This window comes from Aspergillus puulaauensis, chromosome 6, assembly GCF_016861865.1.
Source record: "Aspergillus puulaauensis MK2 DNA, chromosome 6, nearly complete sequence".
NCBI classification, from domain to species: Eukaryota; Fungi; Ascomycota; class Eurotiomycetes; order Eurotiales; family Aspergillaceae; genus Aspergillus; species Aspergillus puulaauensis.
In genome coordinates, this window is record NC_054862.1 from 3,293,012 (window position 1) to 3,315,529 (window position 22,518).

General features: G+C 49.9%; 11 protein-coding genes and 2 non-coding genes across 13 annotated transcripts; 9 read left to right on the plus strand and 4 right to left on the minus strand.

Annotated features, from left to right (window-relative positions):
• Positions 1–493: 493 nt before the first annotated feature.
• On the plus strand, positions 494–2,048 carry APUU_61335S (glycoside hydrolase family 76 protein; the record flags this gene model as incomplete). The annotated part of the gene is made up of 4 exons (XM_041694666.1): positions 494–572; positions 633–880; positions 940–1,389; positions 1,461–2,048. 4 exons carry the CDS (start codon positions 494–496, stop codon positions 2,046–2,048), a joined length of 1,365 nt encoding a protein of 454 aa, XP_041560473.1.
• A 2,204-nt stretch (positions 2,049–4,252) lies between these two features.
• On the minus strand, positions 4,253–5,242 carry APUU_61336A (class I SAM-dependent methyltransferase; the record flags this gene model as incomplete). Its single annotated transcript, XM_041694667.1, has 4 exons — positions 4,253–4,444; positions 4,492–4,669; positions 4,721–4,824; positions 4,880–5,242. 4 exons carry the CDS (start codon positions 5,240–5,242, stop codon positions 4,253–4,255), a joined length of 837 nt encoding a protein of 278 aa, XP_041560474.1.
• Positions 5,243–5,621: 379 nt separating this feature from the next.
• On the minus strand, positions 5,622–5,741 carry APUU_t60006A. The gene has a single exon. It is a non-coding gene; the product is annotated as a tRNA-Leu (tRNA).
• A 493-nt stretch (positions 5,742–6,234) lies between these two features.
• APUU_61337S (uncharacterized protein) lies at positions 6,235–7,688 on the plus strand (the record flags this gene model as incomplete). The annotated part of the gene is made up of 2 exons (XM_041694668.1): positions 6,235–6,859; positions 6,928–7,688. The coding sequence occupies 2 exons, from the start codon at positions 6,235–6,237 to the stop codon at positions 7,686–7,688; spliced, it is 1,386 nt and encodes a 461-aa protein (XP_041560475.1).
• A 108-nt stretch (positions 7,689–7,796) lies between these two features.
• APUU_t60007S lies at positions 7,797–7,867 on the plus strand. The gene has a single exon. It is a non-coding gene; the product is annotated as a tRNA-Gly (tRNA).
• Positions 7,868–8,361: 494 nt separating this feature from the next.
• Positions 8,362–9,639, plus strand: APUU_61338S (uncharacterized protein; the record flags this gene model as incomplete). Its single annotated transcript, XM_041694670.1, has 4 exons — positions 8,362–8,545; positions 8,604–9,112; positions 9,166–9,412; positions 9,467–9,639. 4 exons carry the CDS (start codon positions 8,362–8,364, stop codon positions 9,637–9,639), a joined length of 1,113 nt encoding a protein of 370 aa, XP_041560476.1.
• Positions 9,640–9,698: 59 nt separating this feature from the next.
• APUU_61339A (uncharacterized protein) lies at positions 9,699–10,367 on the minus strand (the record flags this gene model as incomplete). Its single annotated transcript, XM_041694671.1, has 1 exon — positions 9,699–10,367. One exon carries the CDS (start codon positions 10,365–10,367, stop codon positions 9,699–9,701), a length of 669 nt encoding a protein of 222 aa, XP_041560477.1.
• A 90-nt stretch (positions 10,368–10,457) lies between these two features.
• On the minus strand, positions 10,458–11,562 carry APUU_61340A (FAD-binding oxidoreductase; the record flags this gene model as incomplete). The annotated part of the gene is made up of 2 exons (XM_041694672.1): positions 10,458–11,028; positions 11,087–11,562. 2 exons carry the CDS (start codon positions 11,560–11,562, stop codon positions 10,458–10,460), a joined length of 1,047 nt encoding a protein of 348 aa, XP_041560478.1.
• Positions 11,563–12,992: 1,430 nt separating this feature from the next.
• Positions 12,993–13,629, plus strand: APUU_61341S (uncharacterized protein; the record flags this gene model as incomplete). The annotated part of the gene is made up of 3 exons (XM_041694673.1): positions 12,993–13,055; positions 13,109–13,390; positions 13,459–13,629. The coding sequence occupies 3 exons, from the start codon at positions 12,993–12,995 to the stop codon at positions 13,627–13,629; spliced, it is 516 nt and encodes a 171-aa protein (XP_041560479.1).
• A 680-nt stretch (positions 13,630–14,309) lies between these two features.
• Positions 14,310–15,756, plus strand: APUU_61342S (uncharacterized protein; the record flags this gene model as incomplete). The annotated part of the gene is made up of 2 exons (XM_041694674.1): positions 14,310–14,480; positions 14,530–15,756. 2 exons carry the CDS (start codon positions 14,310–14,312, stop codon positions 15,754–15,756), a joined length of 1,398 nt encoding a protein of 465 aa, XP_041560480.1.
• A 407-nt stretch (positions 15,757–16,163) lies between these two features.
• TUP1_2 (general transcription repressor) lies at positions 16,164–18,427 on the plus strand (the record flags this gene model as incomplete). The annotated part of the gene is made up of 8 exons (XM_041694675.1): positions 16,164–16,284; positions 16,609–16,690; positions 16,759–16,895; positions 16,965–17,431; positions 17,540–18,004; positions 18,067–18,199; positions 18,250–18,325; positions 18,403–18,427. The coding sequence occupies 8 exons, from the start codon at positions 16,164–16,166 to the stop codon at positions 18,425–18,427; spliced, it is 1,506 nt and encodes a 501-aa protein (XP_041560481.1).
• Positions 18,428–18,984: 557 nt separating this feature from the next.
• APUU_61344S (GNAT family N-acetyltransferase) lies at positions 18,985–19,665 on the plus strand (the record flags this gene model as incomplete). The annotated part of the gene is made up of 1 exon (XM_041694676.1): positions 18,985–19,665. One exon carries the CDS (start codon positions 18,985–18,987, stop codon positions 19,663–19,665), a length of 681 nt encoding a protein of 226 aa, XP_041560482.1.
• Positions 19,666–20,166: 501 nt separating this feature from the next.
• APUU_61345S (Zn(II)2Cys6 transcription factor) lies at positions 20,167–22,415 on the plus strand (the record flags this gene model as incomplete). Its single annotated transcript, XM_041694677.1, has 5 exons — positions 20,167–20,240; positions 20,293–20,421; positions 20,473–21,124; positions 21,174–21,680; positions 21,735–22,415. The coding sequence occupies 5 exons, from the start codon at positions 20,167–20,169 to the stop codon at positions 22,413–22,415; spliced, it is 2,043 nt and encodes a 680-aa protein (XP_041560483.1).
• Between the last annotated feature and the right edge of the window lie 103 nt (positions 22,416–22,518).

Consider the following 22,518-nt stretch of genomic DNA (forward strand, 5'->3'; position numbering starts at 1 on the left):
TATTAGTGTGATCGACTGGAACCTTCTCAGTAAGAACAATACTCACGCGTAAAGAGTAGCAGCTGTAGCACGTCCAACCGGTGGCCTGGATGAGTTCCAGCAGATCACATCCATAGATCACGTCCATGGGGCCAGTGCCTGGAAACAAGACAGCCGTATCAAACAGTAACAACAGGAATTAATATTTAAATCGTTCAGGGGAAAGTCGCCAAGGGACACGCGGACATGACGTAAAGGACAAGCAATTGCGCGCGGAAGGTGAAAAGCTTCTTACGAATCAGCTAAAATTACCGGCCACTCACACGCCGCTTGCGGAACGCCCTCATTTCCCTGGCGGTGTTTCATTGGCTGCTTTGCGCCTGTGCACCCGTATCCACTTAGTCAGCAGCCTCCCCCCCTTGGCACCGCCGGTTGTTCTTCTCTCGGTCGGCGATTCTGTCTGAGTCCCTGATGCTGCTCAGTCGCTGTCTTCGCCCTCTCTCCTCCAGCAACAATGCGTCTCGCCTTCCTGGCCACCTGGCTGGCCTCTATCGGTCGCATATCGGCCCTGCAAATCCAGCTCGACGACCACCGTGTGTTCTCCCTCCCGCAATTCCGCATCGCAGCCTCATTCTAACCCACATTCCTCGCAGAATCTATCAAGGACGCCGCCGGGAAGACCGCCAAAGGAGCGCTCGGATGGTACGCCGGTAATGAACCTGGCGGCGAACCAGGCGCTTTCCCAGAGAAGTGGTGGGAAGGGAGTGCTCTGTTTATGAGTCTGATCATCTACTGGTTCTACGCGGGCGACGACCAATACAATGACCTGATCATCGAGGGTATGCAGTACCAGGCGGGAGACAAAGGTGACTACCTGCCTGCCAAATACAAATCTTATCTTGTACGCTTCTTTCGATGTCCCCTTTCGCCAATTTGATCGCCCGGTATTAACTCAACCAGGGAAACGATGACCAGTTTTTCTGGGGTGTTACTGCCATGCTGGCCGCCGAATACGGATTCCCCGAATCCAAAGATGGATTCTCGTGGTTGTCGCTGGCGCAAGGTGTGTTCAACACGCAGAAAGAAGAATGGGACGAGGACAATTGCGGGGGTGGTCTACGCTGGCAAATGGAACCCTACCAGAGCGGATACACGATGAAGAACTCGATTTCCAACGGTGGTTTCTTCCAACTCGCCGCCCGTCTCGCTCTCTACACGCAAAACGATATGTACGCCGACTGGGCCCAGAAGGCCTGGGACTGGTCGGTTTCCTCGCCGCTGGTGAACAACAAGACTTGGAATGTTGCCGACTCGACCGACATCAACAACAAATGCTCGACGCAGGGTAACAACCAGTGGTCATATAATTACGGCGCGTACCTCACAGGCGCAGCTTACATGTACAACTACGTTGGTCTCCCCCTCATTTCTGATTCTGTTGCCTGGACCCCCCGCCGCTAACCAAGCCAAACCAATCACAGACCGAGAAAGCAGAGTGGAAAAAGGCCGTCGATGGTCTCCTTGAGAAAGTCCTCGAGCAATTTTTCCCCCAGAAGATGGGCGGCGGGAAGATCTTCTCCGAATTCCTGTGTGAGCCATCCGGATTGTGCAACTTCAACGAAATTCTCTTCAAGGGCGTCGTCTCACACTGGTTAACACTGGTCGCGCTCCTTATCCCCGAAACCTACGACAAGATCTTCCCCAAACTGCAAACCTCCGCACAGGCAGCCGCGCAGGCATGCAGCGGATCCGGCAACAACACCTGCGGCATCAAATGGTACACCGAGAAGTGGGACGGCTCGATTGGCATGGAACAACAGATCATCGCCACCGATATTCTCGGGTCCGTGCTCGTCTCCGAAAAGAAAACCCCCCCGCTCAACACCAATACCGGTGGAAACAGCAAGAGTAACCCCAATGCCGGCAGTGATGAAACGGGAAGCCCCGACGAACCAAAGCCGATTACGGCCGGTGATCGCGCAGGCGCGGGTATCCTGACGGTTCTGTTCGTTGGGGCCTGGGGTAGTATGATTGCCTGGATGGTTCTGGGTGAGCCTTTAGTAGGGTAATGTGGTCTTGATATATTTCTTCTCATTTCACGTTGTTTATGTTTTTAGCCTATATTACTGTACATTCTCAGTGCCGGTTAGGAGGAGTCTTTGAGCTAGATTTGTGAATACTATTCGGATCAACTAGCAGGTTGGGAGTTAGAATATCATGTCATCTATATGATACATTTTGTCCCTAGCATTACTCACAATACGTGTAGACATCTAGAAGTACCAAACACCAGGATGCCCTGGATGATTCAAGCATTCCCTGACAGCTTACAAGCTGACTGAGCTTATACACGCACTGTGTGGATCCTTGATGAGTAGGACTCGAACCAGAACTTGGATGTGGGCAAGTATCCATGAGCTTATCCCGGATTACCTCCGGGCTGTACAGTTAGTGTCGCGTCGTGATCCAAGCATGGCCACCTCCTATTCAGACAGGACCGGAATAAACCCTCTCTCATATCCCCAGTCTATTCCCGCTATTGTGATCATGAAATATTATCTATTATCTCCAGCTAATCCATACTGAGCACTGCTGTAATTCAAGGACCCAAGCATAATGTCACTACCCATCCTATCCCTCCATTCCCAACCCATAAGCACCCATCTATCCAACCCTAATATGCCCACTCAAGCATAGCTGACTCCGCCCGACCTCTTCCTCGCGAAGAAAGTATACGCGACAACACCCAGACACGTTACAAAGCTGATGAACATGAACGCGGTGTCTGCCTTGGCAGAGATACATCGGCTCTTCAACTCCCCTTGGCTGTCTGTACCATAGCCACATCCCCATTCGCCGTTCTGGTCCCTTATGCACCCGCCGTTAGTGAGCGGGTTCTCGAATGTGGAGTGGATGTCGCCGCAGGTAATATCGCGGAGGAGAACGGCGTATGCCTGGTGGGTCGAGTTTTCATTAGTTCTGTTTTGTTGTTCTATGCAGGGAGCTTAATGGCGATTTGCGGGATATGAAAGGTGTAATGAAGTCTTACAATTCCCGAAGCAAGCATCGTAAGTGATGACAGTCCGTCCAGCGCCAAGGTAACAATTCCCTCTAGGGACGAGACGGATATCGCTGCGACTCCCACAAGGGCAACGAAAACGCCGAAGCCGCCGCAGAATGCTGCGTAGTTTGTCGCTGGCGGGACCGATTCGAACCGCTGGCCGCGAGCAAGGTCAACAGAAATTCCTAGGACAACGATTGCGAATATGGCCTGAGATTATGAGTCAGTCAATCATATGTAGAGGTATTGGCGAGCGGGTACTTACCTGGAAGCCGCGCAGGATTCCTGTAATCAAGTGCATGTTGTTGGGGATAGTCGTTTTGTCGTTGTAGAACAGTGCCGGCCTGCAACTCAACTTTAACTGAGATGAAGCCCTGAGGGAAAGCTTTTCAAAAACAAAATTTTGCCAAAGTTCAGGACGCTCATTAATAGCAGTGACCCCTAGAAACTACATCAAACCCCCGGCGCCAAAAGGGGCGGTGCTCTTGCAGCCTCTTGGTCTCATGTTGGGCCCATATAGTAGCACCAATGCATATCTGGTGGGACGCGCTAGGCAAGTTGGACAAACTTAAGTTGCAGAAACATCCACGACGAGGCTGAGTTGTAAGAACGCCAAGTTTTAGCCAAAAACTTGGTTGTTGATACCGGCGCTTAATGAGTGGTATGCGAAGACGCTCCAGCACCGTCGCGGGGCCGTTCAGCCAGGGCAATGGTGATCTTTCCAGGGCGGAAAGTGGAAAGTAGCCCCAATACCTCACTTGGTTACAGAATACAGCTAGTTAGCAAGATTGGGTTTGCATGTCGGTAGTGCTGTCACCCTGCAGGTGGTTTCGAGCTCCCTGCTTCTCTGGTGTAGCACAGCACCGGGCAACATGAAACGTGTGGCTGAGGTGTACAATTAACGTCCTTGAGGTTATTTAATTACCATGTACTATTCCCAGCTGGTTTGATTAACTGCATTCTCCGGCAGGCTGCAGGTTGGGGCCTATATTTATCGCTGATCATTTGCTCAAAGCACTTGGCTGGGATTTTGCTGAGCTTGATCCACAAGCAGAAGCCCAAACGAATCTAACTCGGCAGTGCGCGGATATAACTGAATATCTATGGCAGTCTATCAAACAGCGGGATGGCTTTCTTCGATCAAGCATGGCCTCTTCAACATCGGTACCCCTAATACCTATCTAGTTTGTTCAAGCTTCAAGGGCTTTCCGTTTACTCAAGATTCGATGGAAGCCTCATTCTAAAGCCAAGTACCTTTGGAAACTCGGTAAAATTCTTCGATGAGTGTTCACGTAAAGGATCACAGAAGCTTTCATCGAAATTAGTCTCCTCGAGCGCATCCATGGTGAGGCCTGCTTGAAAGAATGGAGCGAAGAGCTGGTTCAAAGGTCGATGGAACATGTACTAAACGTGTTATTGAGTTATTCATTGGAAAATACCGAGCTACTCACCGGCGACTCATTTTGCCCTTTGAAAACCAACTGCCTGGCTGGAGGGACGTTCAGGTATTTAGTCATGACAATCGAGCGGTTGACTACTCGCTGGCCGGTCTCTGGGTCCTCGTGGACCATTATCTGCCGAGCTGCCCCAGATGTGAAGAACAGTGGATGAAGCAGAGTAGCAACAAAACTAAGGGGCTGTCAGAACCATCCTTGAAGATAGAAAAAGCTCAGCACTCACCAACCGTTTGGCGTTAGCAGTTGTTTCAAAGACCTTGCCAACAGTCCCAGATCCTGAATGTCCATGAGAGCCATATTCATGGAAATGACATCGAAACCGCCAACCTATTCAAGAGTCAGATTGTGAGGTTGTTACCTAATCAATGAGGCCTGAACTAACCACTAAGTCGGTGTTGGCTGTCATGAATTTATCCCAGGATGCTTGGTCTGTGACATCCAGGCAGTGGTAGGATATCTTTTCCCTATATATGGAACTGTCTGTTCGTGCCCTTGCACGGTCCAGCATCGAAACAGCACCGTCGGTGGCAGTAACAGAGGCTGCTTCCTGGGCTAACCAGCGTGCCACTAGACCATTACCAGTTGCAAGGTCCAAGGCACGAAATCCTTCTGGTCTTTCAACGAGCTTCTCTAAAATGGGAAGTTCAAGGAAGCGAAAGTAGTCGTTTCCTTCATTCCCCATTCCCTCATCCCAATCAGAAGCAAAATCCTCCCAGGGGCCCAGAAAAGAGTTGTTCAAAGGCATATCGACGACAGATTCTGATGAAGAAATCAGTCTGACGGGAAGGAAAAGACTGAACTGGCCTTCAAGCCTGCTTAGCCAAGAAGTAGATACGAGCTACCCCGCTAGTGCTTTGTTCTGTTCAGGTTGTAATAGGTAAGTAAATATTGTGCATCCTAGTCGTACGACGTATCCTGCCCAGAGGAGGTGGTTTTAGCAGGAGGATGAAATGGTTTGAGATCTCCGTGCTACTCAGAAGGATTGTACCACACACTGTACCCACCAACCAGCGTCCGCAGAAGGGGCTTTCAGTAACCAGTCATACGTGGCTTGGCTGTGGCTGTAACCACGAAAAAAATACCCTGATAATGGTGGTAGGCGAGAGAAAAAGAAATGAAAAAAATGACAAGGGTGGGATTCGAACCCACGCCAAATTAATGACGCGGAAACTTGAGAAGATCAAGAGAGGGATCCGAGTTAGGAAGCCTTAACCGCGCGCCTTAGACCGCTCGGCCACCTTGCCAATTGATGGAAAATGCTGCCAACTCTTGTCAGAACAGCGGCCATTAGACTTAGGCTATGGCCCACCAAGTGCGTCCTTTCGATGCACGTTATTGTTGCCAAACACAACTATGTATATAATATACTGAAACGTTGTGGTTTATTATTAGTACTAAGTACTATAGCCTCGGGTTTAACATTTCGAGTTCTTAAAATGTGGCATCGCTCAATGTTAACTGACTTGGTCTTATTATATGGTTGTATATATATTTTCTCTCATGCTCCACTGTTGGAAATTATTAAGGTCTTCCGCTACTGTATCAGTATTTTGTTTTAGCATGCCATCTCCCAATAGACTAATCAGGCATGAAAGGCCAGCCTTTATAAGTAATAGACAGGAAATCTAGTTAGTTAGTTAACTGTATAGATGACTAATCGAGGCTAAGCTATTGACATGTTTGACCCCTGTGTTCAAGCGCGTCCAGCAATGTCTTTGAACCTCATGTTGAAGTACCATGGCGGGCTGTTTGCGAATATTTACAAACTCGATTCCATTAAGCATATTACCGGTCTTGCGCCCATCTTCAACTCCAATCTTGCCATCTCTTTGCCGCCCTGGATTTCTCGCGCGAAAGACCTCAACAGCCAACAACCATCACATTGAGTATAACTGGATCAGGGGTGTAGAGAAACTTGAAAAATATCGACCCGGAGGTTACCATCCTATTAACATCGGAGACGTGTTAAATGGCAGATACCACATTGCGGACAAACTTGGTTTTGGGGGCTATTCGACGGTGTGGCTTGCTCTAGATACGCGTCTGAAGCAATATGTTGCAGTCAAGGTTAATATAGCAGACTCGCTTCCGCGTGAGACGACGGCTCTCAAGGCTCTATCTGCACCTGTTATATCGTCCTCGTGCGCACACCCCGGACCTGATTCGGTGCCTGTTTTCCTAGATGAATTTGAAGTGCAAGGCCCGAATGGAAGACATATGTGCTACACAGTGACCCCGGCACAATGCAGTCTCCGCGAAATTTCCTTTAGCCGTCTTTTCTCCATTGATGTTGCTAGAGCACTGTCATATGGAATTGCACAAGCCGTTGCTTATACGCATTCTCGAGGCTATGTTCACGGAGGTTTGTCATGCAACCACGACATCGTCAGGGTTATAACGTAGGCTGACGTTGGAAAACCATTATTTCAGATATACATCTAAGCAACGTCTTGCTCAAGCTGCCATCAAGTTTCGATGGCCCTTCCATTAAGCAATTTTATGAAAAGTACGGCGAGCCCGAGACCGTCCCTGTCACACGGTGTGACGGGGAACCATTACCTCCCAATGCACCAGCCAAGGCAGCAGTGCCGATATTTCTAGGGAAGTACGCAGAGGAAGTCGCGTTATCAGACGTGCACCCTCTTCTTAGTGACTTTGGCGAGGCGTTTTCACCTGCTTCAGAGCATCGTCTCGGGCAGGACTGCCATACGCCGCTCGCGTTTCGAGCCCCAGAAGCCAAATTCGAACCGCGGGCCCCAATTGCATATCCCTCGGATATATGGAGCCTGGTCACAGCAATATGGGAGATCATGGGGATGAAGGCCATTTTTAGCACTGAATTCGTACCGGAGGATGAGATCGTGGCGCAACATATCGATGTACTTGGACCGATGCCTTCGGAGTGGTGGCAGCGCTGGAAGGGACGACGGCAATTTTTTGACGAGGATGGACGTCCAACAGAATCTTACAGGGACAACAGATGGCCTCCGCTTCAGGGGTCATTTGAGGACGGCGTGCAGAAATGGAGACGGAAAATGGGAGAGGAGCTGGGGGAAAGCGAGAAAGCTGCATTTCTGGATTTGATGCGCCGAATGCTGGCATTCCGGCCGGAGGAGCGACCAACGGCTGAAGAGGTGCTACGGTCGGAGTGGATGGTCAAATGGGCATTGCCTGATTATAAACGGAGGTGAAGTATTAAAGCGAACATAAGATCCATATAACCTAGCAGGATATACTCCGTAGTAGTAAACAAGAGTGGTGGATCACAGAGCGAAAAGTGGACCGGACTTCCATGATCAGCATCATTGGTCTAGTGGTAGAATTCATCGTTGCCATCGATGAGGCCCGTGTTCGATTCACGGATGATGCACTTCTTTTTGTTTTTGTTATTCATTCAGTCATCTCTGCTGCGCTTTTTAAATCTCATGAAGATATTTTGCTGTCTTGCTACCCCGATGACAAAATGAGGAAGACTTTCGACACCGTATCTTGCTAGATTCGCAGCCCTAATATATACACGGGGTATTTGTATTGACAAAAATTCAACCAATCATTGAACGCCCCTTGCATCTTGATGGAGAATTGCAGTCTGAACTCGCAGCATAGTCCAACAAGCCGAGGCCAGTTACACAGGGCTCCGGTTTCTCCGCACGCGAAAAGGTGCACGAGATCAAGCAAGGACTCCAGGAGGGGCCATGGCCATGGAGGTGCTTAAGGCCCTATAGGATCATGGAATACTGGTTGATGGCCCATTTCATCTCCACAGATCTGCAGTCGCCGTCGATTATAAGTGATTGAACATCCCAGAAACAGCGCTTGTACTCCAAATCCTTCCCCTCCACAACAGAAACCATTCTTCCCGATATGTGGTCATATACATACCTTCTGGCTTTAATAATTCTAGCCACAGCAATCAGCGCTGTGGACGAGAACAATGCTCAATCCGAGAAGCGATACGCCATCCTCGACAATGACTGGCTTGCAGTTAGCTTTCTGCCCTTCCTCATGACCATGAAGGGCGGCATGGAGGTACTGGGTCTAGTCTCAAGTTATAAATCCCACCGCGTCCACTGGTTTGACAGATGTTTGTTAATATCCCGAACCAGACACTGCAAACTCATGGCAGAAACAATGTGGCCTGCACGCCCTCGCAAACCTTGAAATCGGAAACCTCAGCTGCATCCCCGTGTATCAAGGCGCAACATGGCCTCTCATAAACACCCCGGCGCGATTCCAGGCATGGGAGGCCGTGCATGGCAAGCTCCCATTCCAGGGCGCATTTGGCCCGCAGAACAAAAGTGCTGAACAGCAAGGGAAGAACCCAGCTTCGGGCGATCCGAACAGGGTCGTGGAAGAAGCGTTCGTTGAAGGACTTCCGAGAACGCAATTCGATAACTCGACGAATGCGCCCAGCTTTATGGTCCAGATGGTGCGTAAGTATCCGCATCAGGTTTCTATCTATGCGGCTGGTGCGTTGACGAATGTTGCGCTGGCTGTACGCATGGATCCGGAATTCGCTATGCTGGCGAAGGAGTTGGTGATTATGGGTGGATATGTGGATTTTACCATGCTACAAGCAGCTGGAGACATAGTCCAGGCAGATATTAACTCTGATGTATGCCGGGAATATTTCTTTCTATCCTGAAAGGTGCTAATAATTGGCCGCAGATCAACTTCATGATAGACCCCGAGGCAGCAAAGATTGCCATCAATGCTGATTTCCCTGATATAACCATTGCTGGAAATGTTGCAAATCAAGTGCAGTGCACTCAGGAATATCTGGACGAGGTCTACCAGGTCAAGAATCCATATACCGCACTCTTCCATGATCATTATGGCACCAAATTTCCATTCTGGGACGAGACGGCCGCAGCTTTGATGATCGACCATTCAATTGCTCTTAACACCTCAGAGCGTACGTATTGACAATTATAATTTACTCGGACGAGTTCAACTGATCCATGACTAGTTTACGCCGACGTTGATATCTCGTATGGGAGTCCAAGCTATGGAAACACCCGCCTGTATCGAGAGGAGCTTAAACCTCCTGGGGCCCGCGAAGTAATACACGTGAACCAGATTGATGGCGACAAGCTAAAGGATATGATGACGAGTGCTATGTGGGAGCCTCCTACCTGCTAACAATGACGCATTCAACAAGCAAGATGCATGAAAACCCTTGGAGGGGAAGTATAAGCTGCCTATTTCTCACAAAGCAGACCACTGTGCAAATCGTACTCCCACTCATCACTCCCAACACCACCGTAAACAAACAAACTCATGCTAGGGTCATACTTGTGTTTAATCCCCAGCAGGCGATCATAGTTCTCCCCGTAAAAGTCCTCCTTCCATGTACTACTAAAGACATTGCCTTCATTCGCGTACGATCCACCACCCAGCGCCCAATTCCTCCACACCGGCTCGATGTGCGATTCATACCACTCGGAAGCAGCAGCCAACGCCTTAGATGCGTCGGCAGTGGCATCAAGAGGAGCCCCATATGTCATGGCGTGGACGTATGCTGTTCTCCATGCTGGATGAACGCTCCCGCGCCTTTCGGCAGGTGTGCGAGCAGGTCCAGGCCCGCCTTGTAACCCGAATAGTGTCATTGAGCCGGAATCCCTGTCGGATGAGACGAGAATCTGCTGCAGGTAAGACCGTAGGTCAGCCCGTGGTAGATCCACTAGTTCAGCCCGGCCTAGGAGGCGACTGGTCATCATGCCGCTGGCGCCGCTGGACTGGCTCGCTAGGGGATTGGGCTTTGTGGAGTCCCAATAGCTTCCAGATGACGGTGTTTGAGGGGTTACGGTGACCCTGCCGTGAGCGGCCGTTTGAATCTGGGATGCGAGTTTATTCACTGTTGAGTTCATTCTCTCAATGGTAGTGTTGAATCCAGTCAGGTTGATTATTGCTGCAGATCCGGTGATCTTATCCTTAATCCCTATATAGGTTTGTGCGGACTACCCAGTCAAGGCTATGAAGGTGCCCTTGAGCCCCGTGTCCATAAGATCAGGAATCCGACTTGCAGCCTCGGCGAGCGTATCCCAGGTAGCGTCGCTGGCGTTGGATCTCTCAGAAGCGTAGAAGCTCAGTCCAGCGGTGACCACATTATTCGGAACTGGATGCGTCCGTAGAACGAACTCAGTGACAACACCGAACTGACCACCGCCTGCACCGCGGATGGCCCAGAAAAGATCCTGATTCTGTACGTCGTTTGCGATGAGCCGACGTCCGTCCGTGGTAATAACGGTGGCCTGGTATACGTTGTCCGATGCAAGACCGTATGTGCTGGATAGAAGGCCATGACCGCCGTTTTGGATAAGACCCCCAAGGCCAACGGTTGCGTCTTCTCCGCCGACGAGTGTTCGGTGGATATTATGTACTGCGGTGTATGCAGAACCCCAGTTGTTGCCGCTGCCGAGGACTGCGACGTCTGCGGTGCTGTTGGTACCAGGAATGCGCCAGTGTGGGTTGTGTTTGAAGTGGTTCAGATTATGAGTCCAGATTGATAGTGAGTATGCGCCGGTTGAACTAGGCCATTGGGTATTAGGAAATAACTCTTCAGATGAATAGGATTGCGCAACCATACCGCCCGTTCATATCATGTCCGGTTCCTTTGACCACGATGCGGATATTCCTCGACGATGCCCATTTCATGGCAGTGGCGATTTGGTCCTCTGTTGTGGCGTTCACGATATACTGCGGCAAGGCGCCGATACTGCAGCCTCTGGCCTTGACGTACCCGTCTGTAGATGGAGGTAGACAGGAGTGGTTCGTGAACATAGAGTAATCGACACTTTCTGGCCACGCGGCGTGGTATGCAGCATAAGACCAGTGGTCGGTGACATCTGTGCAGTTCTGAGTCGAGCCAAATGGGTTTCCAGGGTAGCACGAGGAGGCAGCTGGGGCTGTCTTTATCAGGGACCCGTTAATGGAATCATTGAGGGACTTCCACTCTTCAGGGGCTGGCCAGGTTGAGTCTTGGGGGCTTGATTTGCAGTTGGACACTGCTCCTACAGACGTGGCTGCCAGGAATGCAAGAGACGTGAGTAGATGACGCCACATTTTGAGAAAAGAACGAATACCTGGAATCTGAAGCAGGGATGACTTGTGAGCAGCGTTGCTAATTCTTTATAGGGCTGCTCTATACGAATACGGATGCTCTTTACCTGAAGCTTCAGATCGCCATTGCGGGCCACATCCATAATGAAATTCATCTGCCTGAACATGCCCAAGGATCAATTAGCCAGGCACCGAGGATCTCATGAAGAAAGGGACTGTGGGCCCAAGAGCCAAAAAGAGTAAGATGGTCGTACTCGTGTTCTCGCGGTGGGTCCGATTTCTTGCAGTCGCCGATGGCATTCGGGCTCCACGATGAACGAGACCCATGAGAATTGACAGTACTGCCCAGGCGGCTAGCGACCTCTTATGCTTGACAGATTCATGGGTTGCTTAGAACTTTATGACTGCTCTTTTCACCTAGGCCGGTATTTCATTCAGGTGTCGGGCTTAGAACCGACTTCAATTGGCGACTGAGATTGAAGGGCTGCATTCTGCGGCGAACAATACTGGAGAGTAGCTATTCTGTAACGAGGATCTTCCAACCTGTTTGTTCGAACAATCGTATAGTTTTGACACGACGCGCGAGGAAAGCCCGCCTGGCTTTGCTGCTATCTTCTGGCCTTTTCGTCGGGGGCGCAGGTTGCTCTTGGGCGATCGCTCAGGATCACGGACATTACGACTGCGATGGCCATGGCGGCGTTGATAGAAGTTGCTGCTGACTCGGGGCTGGCGAAGGTACATAATCGGCCTCGGAATTGCAGGGCTATATTTGTTGTGATGTTGACTGCCGGTTGCCTCAAGTTATATGACAACGAGTTAGTACTGATATAATTCTTGCAAGACTGCCCTATTCTGTAATCTCTTGGTAGTACTGGCTTTTGCCCAACTGCACTGGAACGAGTTCACGTTTCCAACTATGTATTATAAAAAGCCGCAAGACCGTCAAGGAATATTGCCAATAGAGAACTAGAGACATTATCAGATAGCCTGTCGAGTTTGTGGGCTAATGCGCAGGGTTGTGAATGGAAATTGAGTAACAACAGCCTATCTTAGCGTCCAAGGCCTACGGCAATGGACGGTTGGATTCAATGCAGACTCCATGATCTCAGTTACTCCTAATACAGTCAGACTGAGTTGTGATGGTAGCACAGGCTCTTTCACCAATTCCAATAACAAAGACAAGTTGGGGATTCTACTGGCTGCAGTCACTGGACATTTCAATATTTCTTCAAAGGCTCGAAACATTAAAACTAATAAAGAGGAGCTGTATTCTTTCACGCCAGAAGTAGCCAGCCTCTGCGCTATCTGCGATTCAGCCAGACATAAAAGCCGGCTCCCTTCCACGGCCGGATATCTCGTCTTAGATCCACAACTCCCTACATTTCATCATTGACACCATTAAAATCCGCAAACTAACGCTCAAATACTCCAACATGCGCTCCCCCATTCCCAGCATCATTCTTGCCATTTTTGCCCTGGTGGCACTGGCGTCTGCTGTACGTTTCCCAGCAACAACTCAGGAACACTGCTAACTAGATTGACTGTATAGCACCCAACCGGCGACGCAGCCAATACCAAAAGCCTCTCCGACGACAACAAGATCGATGGCTCTGTGAATGCTACCCTCGCAGCACGTTCGGGGGTTAAGCGTCACGATATCGAGTGCCAGCCCACCGGTTGGGACAACGGCAAGAAGAAAGACCTCGAACGCGCGATCAAGTACATCCGGAAGGAGAGACCCAAAGGCAAGCCCGACGTCCCCAAACTCGCGGGCGAGAGTGGCCAGACTGCGGCGTGCGTGGGCCATACCAAGGTCAAGTGGTTAAACGATGTGAGTATACCTGCTCTCTGATGCCATTTTTGAGAGAGAGATTGAAGGTTGCTAACGTGAGAGATTAGAATAAGGACAAGTTCACTTTGCCTTCGTGGGATAATGTCGCCGATGGTGCTCAGGTTATCCTTAACTCGTGCGATGACAAAGGGGTCTCAGGAGAACTGAATCATGGCGACCACTGGAGGGTTCAGGTCTATTATGAGGATTGCTACATGCAGCCTGGCTCTGACTACTAGTCTATTCCTAGTGCTGTACTTGCTGCTATCGTGGACGTCCATTTACTTAACCCTGGACGGGACCAGGCTGTGCCTGGTCTATGCTAGTCAGTTGACTCTGAATAGGAATACATTAACACCCTTATAATTCATCGTGGGTTCAATCAAGAAAGACAATTCTTCATCACGGTTGCGTAGGTGGTGTTTGATGGCAACAACATTACAACGCTTGGTTAGTATAAGTAGAAACGTAAGAACAGACAGCAGCAGTCCATTCAAGCCATAAATTCGCATAAATTAAGTTCCCGTACAAACGCGCTCCGAAAACTATGGAGGTAGGTAGCATATCGAGGCAGGGGCGCTGTCAGTGTGCACTTCTACTTTGGCGGCCATTTGTTGTGGGTTGGAGAGGATTCAGACACCAATAATCTACTTAAGGCGTCAAGAAATAGCGAGAATATAACCAGGGCATTGTGATATCCTGATACGCATCCGCACATTTGGTATGAGTCTGGTTCCACCAAATCCCACTCTCTTATTCGTCTCTCTGACCCACAATAAAGATGCACTTTGCCGGATCGAGAGGGCGAGAGCGAAGCAGTTGGAGTCCCCAACATTCGACAATCATCTTAAAGCATCCACCCCGCCAACTCTCTGCAACCGAACTCGACATATCGTCAACCATAATCTCTGAAATTAAAATGGCATCGCAACAGGAATTGAGGAACGCTTACGTCGGCAAGGACGTCAGCGATGTGCCCAAGCCAGCCATCGTTCTCGACCAGGCCATCATACGACGACACTGCAAGGATATGCTGCGGACCGTGAAGGCCCTCGATGTCGGATTCAGGGCTCACGTCAAGTCGCATAAGGTAATTTCCTCCTGTATTACTCAATCAGACCTAAACTAACCGTAATTAGACAAATGAGATCGCTGAAATGCAAGTGGCAGACAAGGACATCCCCGCCAATTTCATCGCATCGACAGTCCTGGAGATTGAAACCTTGGTCCCATTGCTGAAAAAGATCCAGGCTGAGGGCCGTTCTGTGAATGTTCTGTATGGAATCCCACTCGTGCCGTCCCAGGTCAACCGGCTGGCCAAGGCAGCCCTCGCCATTGGCAAAGGGAGTGTCTCGGTGATGATCGACCACCCAGACCAGATCCCCCACCTGGAGCGATTTTTCGCGATCACTGGATTCCCAGCGCTTGTGTTCGTCAAGGTCGATACGGGATATCACCGGGCGGGCTTGCCCCCGACTGCACTGAACAAGGGTGGCTTGCTTGAGAGGCTGGCGGATGCAGAGCAAAATGGATATGCAAGCCTGTTGGGTGTTTATTCGCACAGTAGTCTCAGCTACGCCGGTACCACTCCCGACCAGGCGATGGCATATCTGGTTAGTGAGATTGTTGGATGCAAGGAGGCCCTCGAGCACCATCTGCAGCTGTTCACCCCTGGGCGAGAGGAATTGGTTATCAGCGTCGGTGCGACTCCTCAGGCACTGTCCTCCCAGAACCTGACCCCGGAGGAGGGCAGTTCCCAGTCTACCCAGGCCATAGAGTTGAAAGAATTGCTGCATAACCCACTTGCAAAGGATATTGGTGTCAAGGTCAAAGTCGAGATCCATGCTGGCGTATATCCACTGCTAGACATGCAACAAGTCTCAACGAACGCTAGATGGAAGAGCAGTGGCCCGGAGAAGGAGATTGCAATTTCCGTGCTGGCCGAAGTCTGCAGCGTCTATAACGACGGGGAGAGGGCGAAACCTGAGGCTCTTCTCGCCGCGGGCACTTTGGCGCTGGGAAGAGAACCATGCCCTAGCTATCCGGGCTGGGGAGTGGTGTCGTCGTGGCGACAGGAAGATACATTGCGAGGCGCATCGTCTCGATTGATTGTGGAACGTATCAGCCAGGAGCACTCTATTGTGTCGTGGGAGGGCCACGATGCACAAGTGCAAAAGGTTCCTTTCAGTGTTGGGCAGGTCGTGAAGATCTTCCCGAATCATGCGTGTGTTGCAGCTGCGTTCTACGCATTCTACTTTGTCGTGGACTCAGATCGGGATGCTGGTGCGGCGGAGATTGTGGACGTCTGGGTGAGGTCGAGAGGCAGTGATGTTACTGAATCGGCGTTGCTCTCGCGAGTTCAATAGATCCTCTTTAGATGTATTAGAAGTTTACAGGCATTTCCAACTGGAACATTTCTATCTTTCAGTTAAACTAGATCTAATGGCCAGACCAGGCCACATCTTGCTATATTGGGTGCGCGCATGTTCCTACTGGAATAGCGCTCTCGGATGTTGCCGAGGGCCCAGTCCCAAAGAGGAAGGCAGTACGAGCCCCTCCGCCCCTCGTATTCGGCAGGGACTCCGATAAGGTTGGGGTTCATGCTACTATTTTCCATCTTCCATCTGTCGTGCGAGGCAGGGTTCATCCGGGCCGTGCTTAGAGTTCAGTTACTTAATCCATTCCCACAACTTCCCTCTTTCTCGCTCCTTTCCTTGTGTCCCTCCCAGTTCCCGCTTTTATCGACCACCTCTGGAGAAAAAGACCATTCACCATGGACAACGCTCATCTCGCGAGGGCTTCGGCCTCAAGTTCCCGCGCGGCGATGCTGCTCGATCAGATACACAACGAGTTTCAGCACCAGTTCCGCGCTACCGCTGAAGCTGAGTATAAGTGTGCGTCATCCGCTTTTTCCCACCCTGGACGTTGCCCCACGTTTCCCCATCGCGTTTCCCTCATTCATTGCTTCGAGCCCCCACTCAGCCTCTGTATCCAGCGGAACAACCTTGCTTTTCTCAAGGATCTTATTTCTTCAAATATTGTTTTCCTTCCTAGCATTCAATCTCTACCCCGTTTTGTTGTCAAATATCTCCCAATGGCGCATCCGTTGAAGAATAGAATACTCTCCCTAGTCTCCCCCATCTCCTGCATCGCACCTTTCCTCAGCAGTGAGGCGAGAGGTTGCTTTCCCTGGAATAACTGCTGATAGGACCATCTAGTGTCCTGTCAAGCTCATGAAATGGAAAGGCTTCAAGATAGGTTGAAAGAGTTACAAACGGCGCAGCTGAAGATGCAAGAGGAGTAAGCGTTCTCCACCCTCCGAGACCCTCCCCTCCAGACTCTCTAACACTGAAATGTTCTTGGCTCAGGTATGACGCAGAAATTCGGGGCTTGCACTATCAGCTCCGATCTAGTGGCGTACCAATTGTTTCCAACCTTACCCCTGCCGTTGCCCAGCAGGCGGTGCCGTCATTATCACAGAACCTTTTTGGAGAATACCGAAACGGCATGTAATAACTGGAATTGAACTACATCTCATAGTATCTAATGCTGCTTGTGTCTCGTTTTGTTACAGGTTACGGCGCGCCGCCTCCCACTGCTTCGCCTGACACTGGCTTGCGACCTAGTACTCCTCCAGATTCCGCAGACGACCAGAAGACTAAGCCGTCACCCTCTCGCGAGCCTCAACCTACCATATCGGGGAATTTGAGTCTAATCGATCTGCCCAACTCCCGAAAGAAAGAGGGAAGCGGCTGGTATGCCGTATTCAACCCCGAGGTGCCACGGGTGCTGGATGTAGAACTTGTCCATCATTTTGCCCATGACAGCGTGGCATCCTGCGTCAGCTTCAGCCCTGATGGCAAATATCTTGCAACAGGTTGTAATCGGCTGGCTCGGATCTTCGACGTAACAACAGGGGAGAATATTATCACTCTGCAGGATGACAACCTTAGCAAGAGCGACGACGCCTATGTCCGGAGCGTTTGCTTTAGCCCTGACGGAAAGTACCTCGCGACCGGTGGGGAGGACAGAAAATTGAAGGTACGGCTTGAATAATTCTGTATCCCAGGCAATTTTACCGTCCAGCGTGATCTGTGATGTTTGCTTGCTGTTGTAAGACCGTTGAAGCTGACTGCGCTGCCGTTGTAGGTGTGGGGCATTGGTGCCGGTAAAATCAAGCATACCTTTTCCGGACATGAGCAAGATATCTACTCCGTAGCCTTTGCGGGTGGTGGTCGATATATTGCGTCCGGTAGTGGAGACAAAACAGTCCGCGTCTGGGATGTTCAACGTGGTAAGCTTGTGTACACTTTTAATATTGAAGGTGGTGTGACTGCTGTTTCTGTCACACATGACGGTCGGTTTGTGGCCGCTGCATCGCTTGATATGAATGTCCAGATTTGGGACATTGCTAGTGGTACTAGGATAGAGCGGTTGGAGGGACCCGATGGCCACGAGAACAGCGTGTACTGTATTGCCTTTGCGCCCAGTGGTGGTCACATTGTCAGCGGAAGCCTTGACAATACCATGAAGCTCTGGGAGGTTGATATACCTCGGGCAGCATTTCCAAATGGTGGAACTGGGCGTTCTGTGCGAACTTTCAAAGGCCACAAGGTGAAAGGACACACACACTGATATCTCATTTTATCGCCACGATTACTAACAATGGGCTTCAGGATTTCGTTCTCACGGCCTGCTGGACCCCCCATGGCAACTGGATTATAAGCGGCTCGAAGGATCAAGGATTGCAGTTCTGGGATCCAGTTACCGCTACTCCGCAAATGCTTCTTCAAGGGCATAAAAACTCCGGTTTGTCCTGGTGTCCTACTATCTTTTGGGCCCATCTGACATGAATCTAGTTCTCTCTGTTGCGGTTAGTAGCACAGATAATCTGTTTGCTACTGGTAGTGGTGACAGGTGTGCAAGGCTCTGGAGGTGAGGTATTCCAATATTTCTTGGCCCCGGCTCGTCTGAATGTTGTTGATTATCCTACTGACAGATTGCTTTCCTAGGTACACTACGTACACTGGACAGTGATAACATTGAAACCATTCGCCATCAGTATCGATGCTAATTTGTGTGGATTGTACTCTCGTTTACTTCTGATTTTTCGTATTGGCTGTTCCATATTTTCCCTAATCGACCTTAATCTGCCTTCACAGCCAAGCTTATGTCAAAATAAATACCGCGTTTCTGTGACCTCCCTAGTAATCATGGCATTGGACCAGGTTATTCCGTTATGTAGGGGTATGAGGTATGTTTGGATAAAATGGCCCTACAGCGGCCAGTACGAGGATATAGGATGGCCGCAGTGTGCCTGGGAAGTCAACTCATGTGCTCACTCGTTAGTATGCTGGAACTATGCCTAATTATTGACTTTCCGTTTCTGTTTCAAGGTTGGGTTCTCGCAGAGGACAACAGTATAAAGCTACTTGACAGTATTTGTATATATCGGCCAAATTCCAGAATGCCGGGGGTTGCTCCACTCGGTCGTATTATTTTTGGCCGACAAACTTATAACATGGTATAACAGAAGACAACTCTTGCTGTCCCTGGTCTACCCAATTAATCAGTTATTTCTCAGAACAATTGCCATGGCATGCAATACCGATTTTTCTATTTTCCGCATCTCTAAAACCGAGCATGTTGCCACCTCTGCCCGCAAATACCGAACCCTCCGACTAGACGCCTTAGCAGCCTCTCCAGCGTCTTTCGCTTCCACGCAGGAGATCGAGTCGGCATTCACCAATGAGGAATGGATACGAAGCATAACCAGTCCCGAACGAGAAACGTTCATTTGCGCCGCCACATCTCTTCCAGGTCCTATGAACATGAGCTGGGTTGGTCAAGTCACCCTGCTCGGGCCCCTATCCCAAGAGCCGTTGCCAGAAAACCACACCGGTACATCAGAGAGCGTTGTCTCAGGACACGGCGACGGCGACGGTGACGAACGCTGGCAGATGCTCAGCCTGTTCACATTCCCTGAATACAGGGGCCAGGGCCTCGGAGTGAAGCTATGCCAGGAGGTCATCCAATTCGTCAAAGGTTATCGATCTCGCCCTGAGACTGCTCAACTTGACCTCATTGTCAAGGCGAAGAATACCCCTGCGATTCGGCTTTATGAGAGGCTGGGATTCCGGCATGTTAGACGGTGTACTCTTGTTGAGGCGCTGGTTGCGAATGGGGACGGTCATCTGTTACCGCCGGACAGGAGTGCGCCTAAGTATACAGAGCTGACTGGACTGGTTATGAGAATGGTGATTTCGCGTCAATGACGGGGTATGTTGAATGATATGGGTCTAAGGGAGTTGAATATGTTTAAACAGATGGAGATATATAGATTTGAAATTGGATATTGTTGACCAATGTCAAAACATTCTACCTCGCTTTCTGGAATCATGAGCAGCCATCTGTAACTTGCAGTATTAATTGCCAGCGATCCCAATTACCGATTGCTACAAGGAAAGAACCGAATATGAACGAACCAAATATGCAGCTCGCCAGGTGGCCAGGAGGGTAATCTATTACCAGAATATACCACGTTATACCGATCGTTACTGGTCATTAATAGCGTGAAGAACCTCCAGGGAAGTCTGCTTCTGAAATATTACCGTATCTTTCGGTTACTGTAATTAGAAGAGGCACGTGATCACTCCACACCGGCGAATCTCAAAAAGACCGGCCATGCATTCAGTTCCATCTGCCCTTTGCAAGATTGCATTTGAAACGATTGTTTTCATTCGCGGGTGTCTAGGCACGTTATGACACATTGACAGATGGCGGAGAGTCGGCAAAGGCCTCGAAACACCGGCCACGCCGCCGCAGCAAGACCGCAGAAGAGATCCATTGCGTAAGTCGAGAACTACTGGCATAAGTGGTGAGCATCAAGGCTAATGTCTCAGTTGCTACCGGTGCCACTCACAGAAGAGCAAATGCTCGGGCGAGAAACCATGCTCGAGGTGTCGAAAGGCTGGATACGCCTCCCAGTGTAGATACGCAGATCGCGACCGCAAAATACGCGTCGGGGAGAAGTATGGTTTCGCCGAAGATGACATGTTGAGCAAATAATAATGACAATATAGGTATCTTGAGCAGCTTCTAGAAGACAGTAGACAACTTCATGAACTCCGAAGTGGGGGGTCACAGCATCATTCACCCGCAGAAACCGCAGACACGACTGATATCCGACAGCATGAGAGTAGTCCACCGACAGCCCAGACTTATGCCGGAGAGGCGTCGTGGTTTCAATCTGACGATGCTTCTGGTCTTCCAATTTATACCAGCGGGGCTTCCTGTACTGTCTTTGCCTCTCAGCTGTGTCAATGCTTGAGGACCACTGACTCTCCAGCATTGCGTACTCCGCGATGGAATTACACCGACGAATCAACATTGAACCTTGCATTGCACGCCGATATCAACTGGCCAAGCGCTGCCTATGCACAATTACTGGTCAAGACGGCGCTTGGTCACATTAATCCTGCGTTTCACCTGGCGCTGAAAAAGGACACCGTCGACGTGCTTTCAAGTATTTATCAAAAAGAAAGCTTTGACGACTCTATCTTGAAACCCAAGTACTTTGCCTTATTTGCCATAGGGCAGGTCTACTCAATGTCAAATGGCACCGGTAATACGTCCTCAATTCCTGGTACAAGCTATTTTGCTCGCTCTTTGCATCTCCTCCAGGTAATCCCAGAGAGACCCAGCATGTTACATATTGAAAGCCTACTCCTCTTGGTGTGTATCCATATTATGCCTCGATTGCCGTTAAAGCTAATCTTGGAAGGCATATTTCTGTCAATTCTTGAATAGATTCCACTCCGCCTATATACTGATAGGCAGTGCACTCCGACTCGCTCTTAGTGCTGGCTTAAACCACAATGTCCCCAGGAACCAGAATATAAGTGCAAAAGACCGTGAGCATCGCGTCAGGATATGGTGGTCTATCTATATTCTCGACCGCTTCTGGGGGTCCAAGTCCGGGTTTCCTGTACAGATTCATGACGACGATATCCATGTCGATCTACCATCAACTTTGCCGTGGGAGGTTAGCGATGGCCAATTTTCGGATGGCGCATACCAGACTGCGACCATAGAACTGGCTCGAATGACCGGAAATACGACAAAAGAGATCTATGGCCAGAGAAAAGACAATGGGTGCTTTCTGCAGCGTGAACAGAGGCTTTTGACCCAGTTGAAATCGTGGGTGGAATCTCTGCCTGAACATCTGAAGCTGAAGCCGGAAACAGCAAACCCTAAACACACTGTCCTGATGCATCTGCAGTTCAGTTTCGTGAGTCTACTCTCTGCTCAGCTGTGAGACATTACTAACTTGACTCAATATTAGATAGTTATACTGGCAATTCGCCCTGTCCTGCTCAATTTGCTGAGCTGCCACTTGAAGAAGCGCCCATCTTTCAGCGACGATGTTACCCCTGTTTTAATTACACTGAGTGAAGCATGCATTCACGTAGCACGATACTCGCTGAAGCTATGCCAAGACGAGTGGACCAGTGGGTCAATTGCAATCTTTGGCTACGCCTTTCCTGCCTTCATATTCTCCTCTGCATTGGCCTTGACGGTATCGAGCCTTTTACCTATTGGCAGCACGGGCGATCTTGCATCTGCAGATACTGGAATGGAGATGCTCAGGGTTCTCAGCGAGTCAAATAACCTGGCGGCCAAGGACCTGCACGAGAAGCTTCAGTTTGTCCGACATTATCTACATCATCACTGCCATTCCATTGAAAATGCCCAGAACCAAAACTTAAATTCCCCGGTGATACTGCGTGATGATTGCAATGTATCGAACCATAACCCGTCTACCGATACATTCTCAATAAGCCTCGCCCAGTCATCGATCTTCCCGAGTCCGGAAATGAGCGCTGATATGGCGCTTCAAAGCTCCTTGATGGAAGAATTCCTGACGCAGCCCATTGGAACCACAGGGTCTACCGATCTACGTGAACTTCCACTTGACTTTGATGCGGGGTTTCTGTGGTCTGACGATGCATTTATTACGGGTTGAGATTATTTTATGCGTCCACGACGTTTCGACACCTTTAGACAAGAACCGTGAATACTTTCAGCATGGTTCATACCCTATATGAACAGTGGATCTAAGTAATACA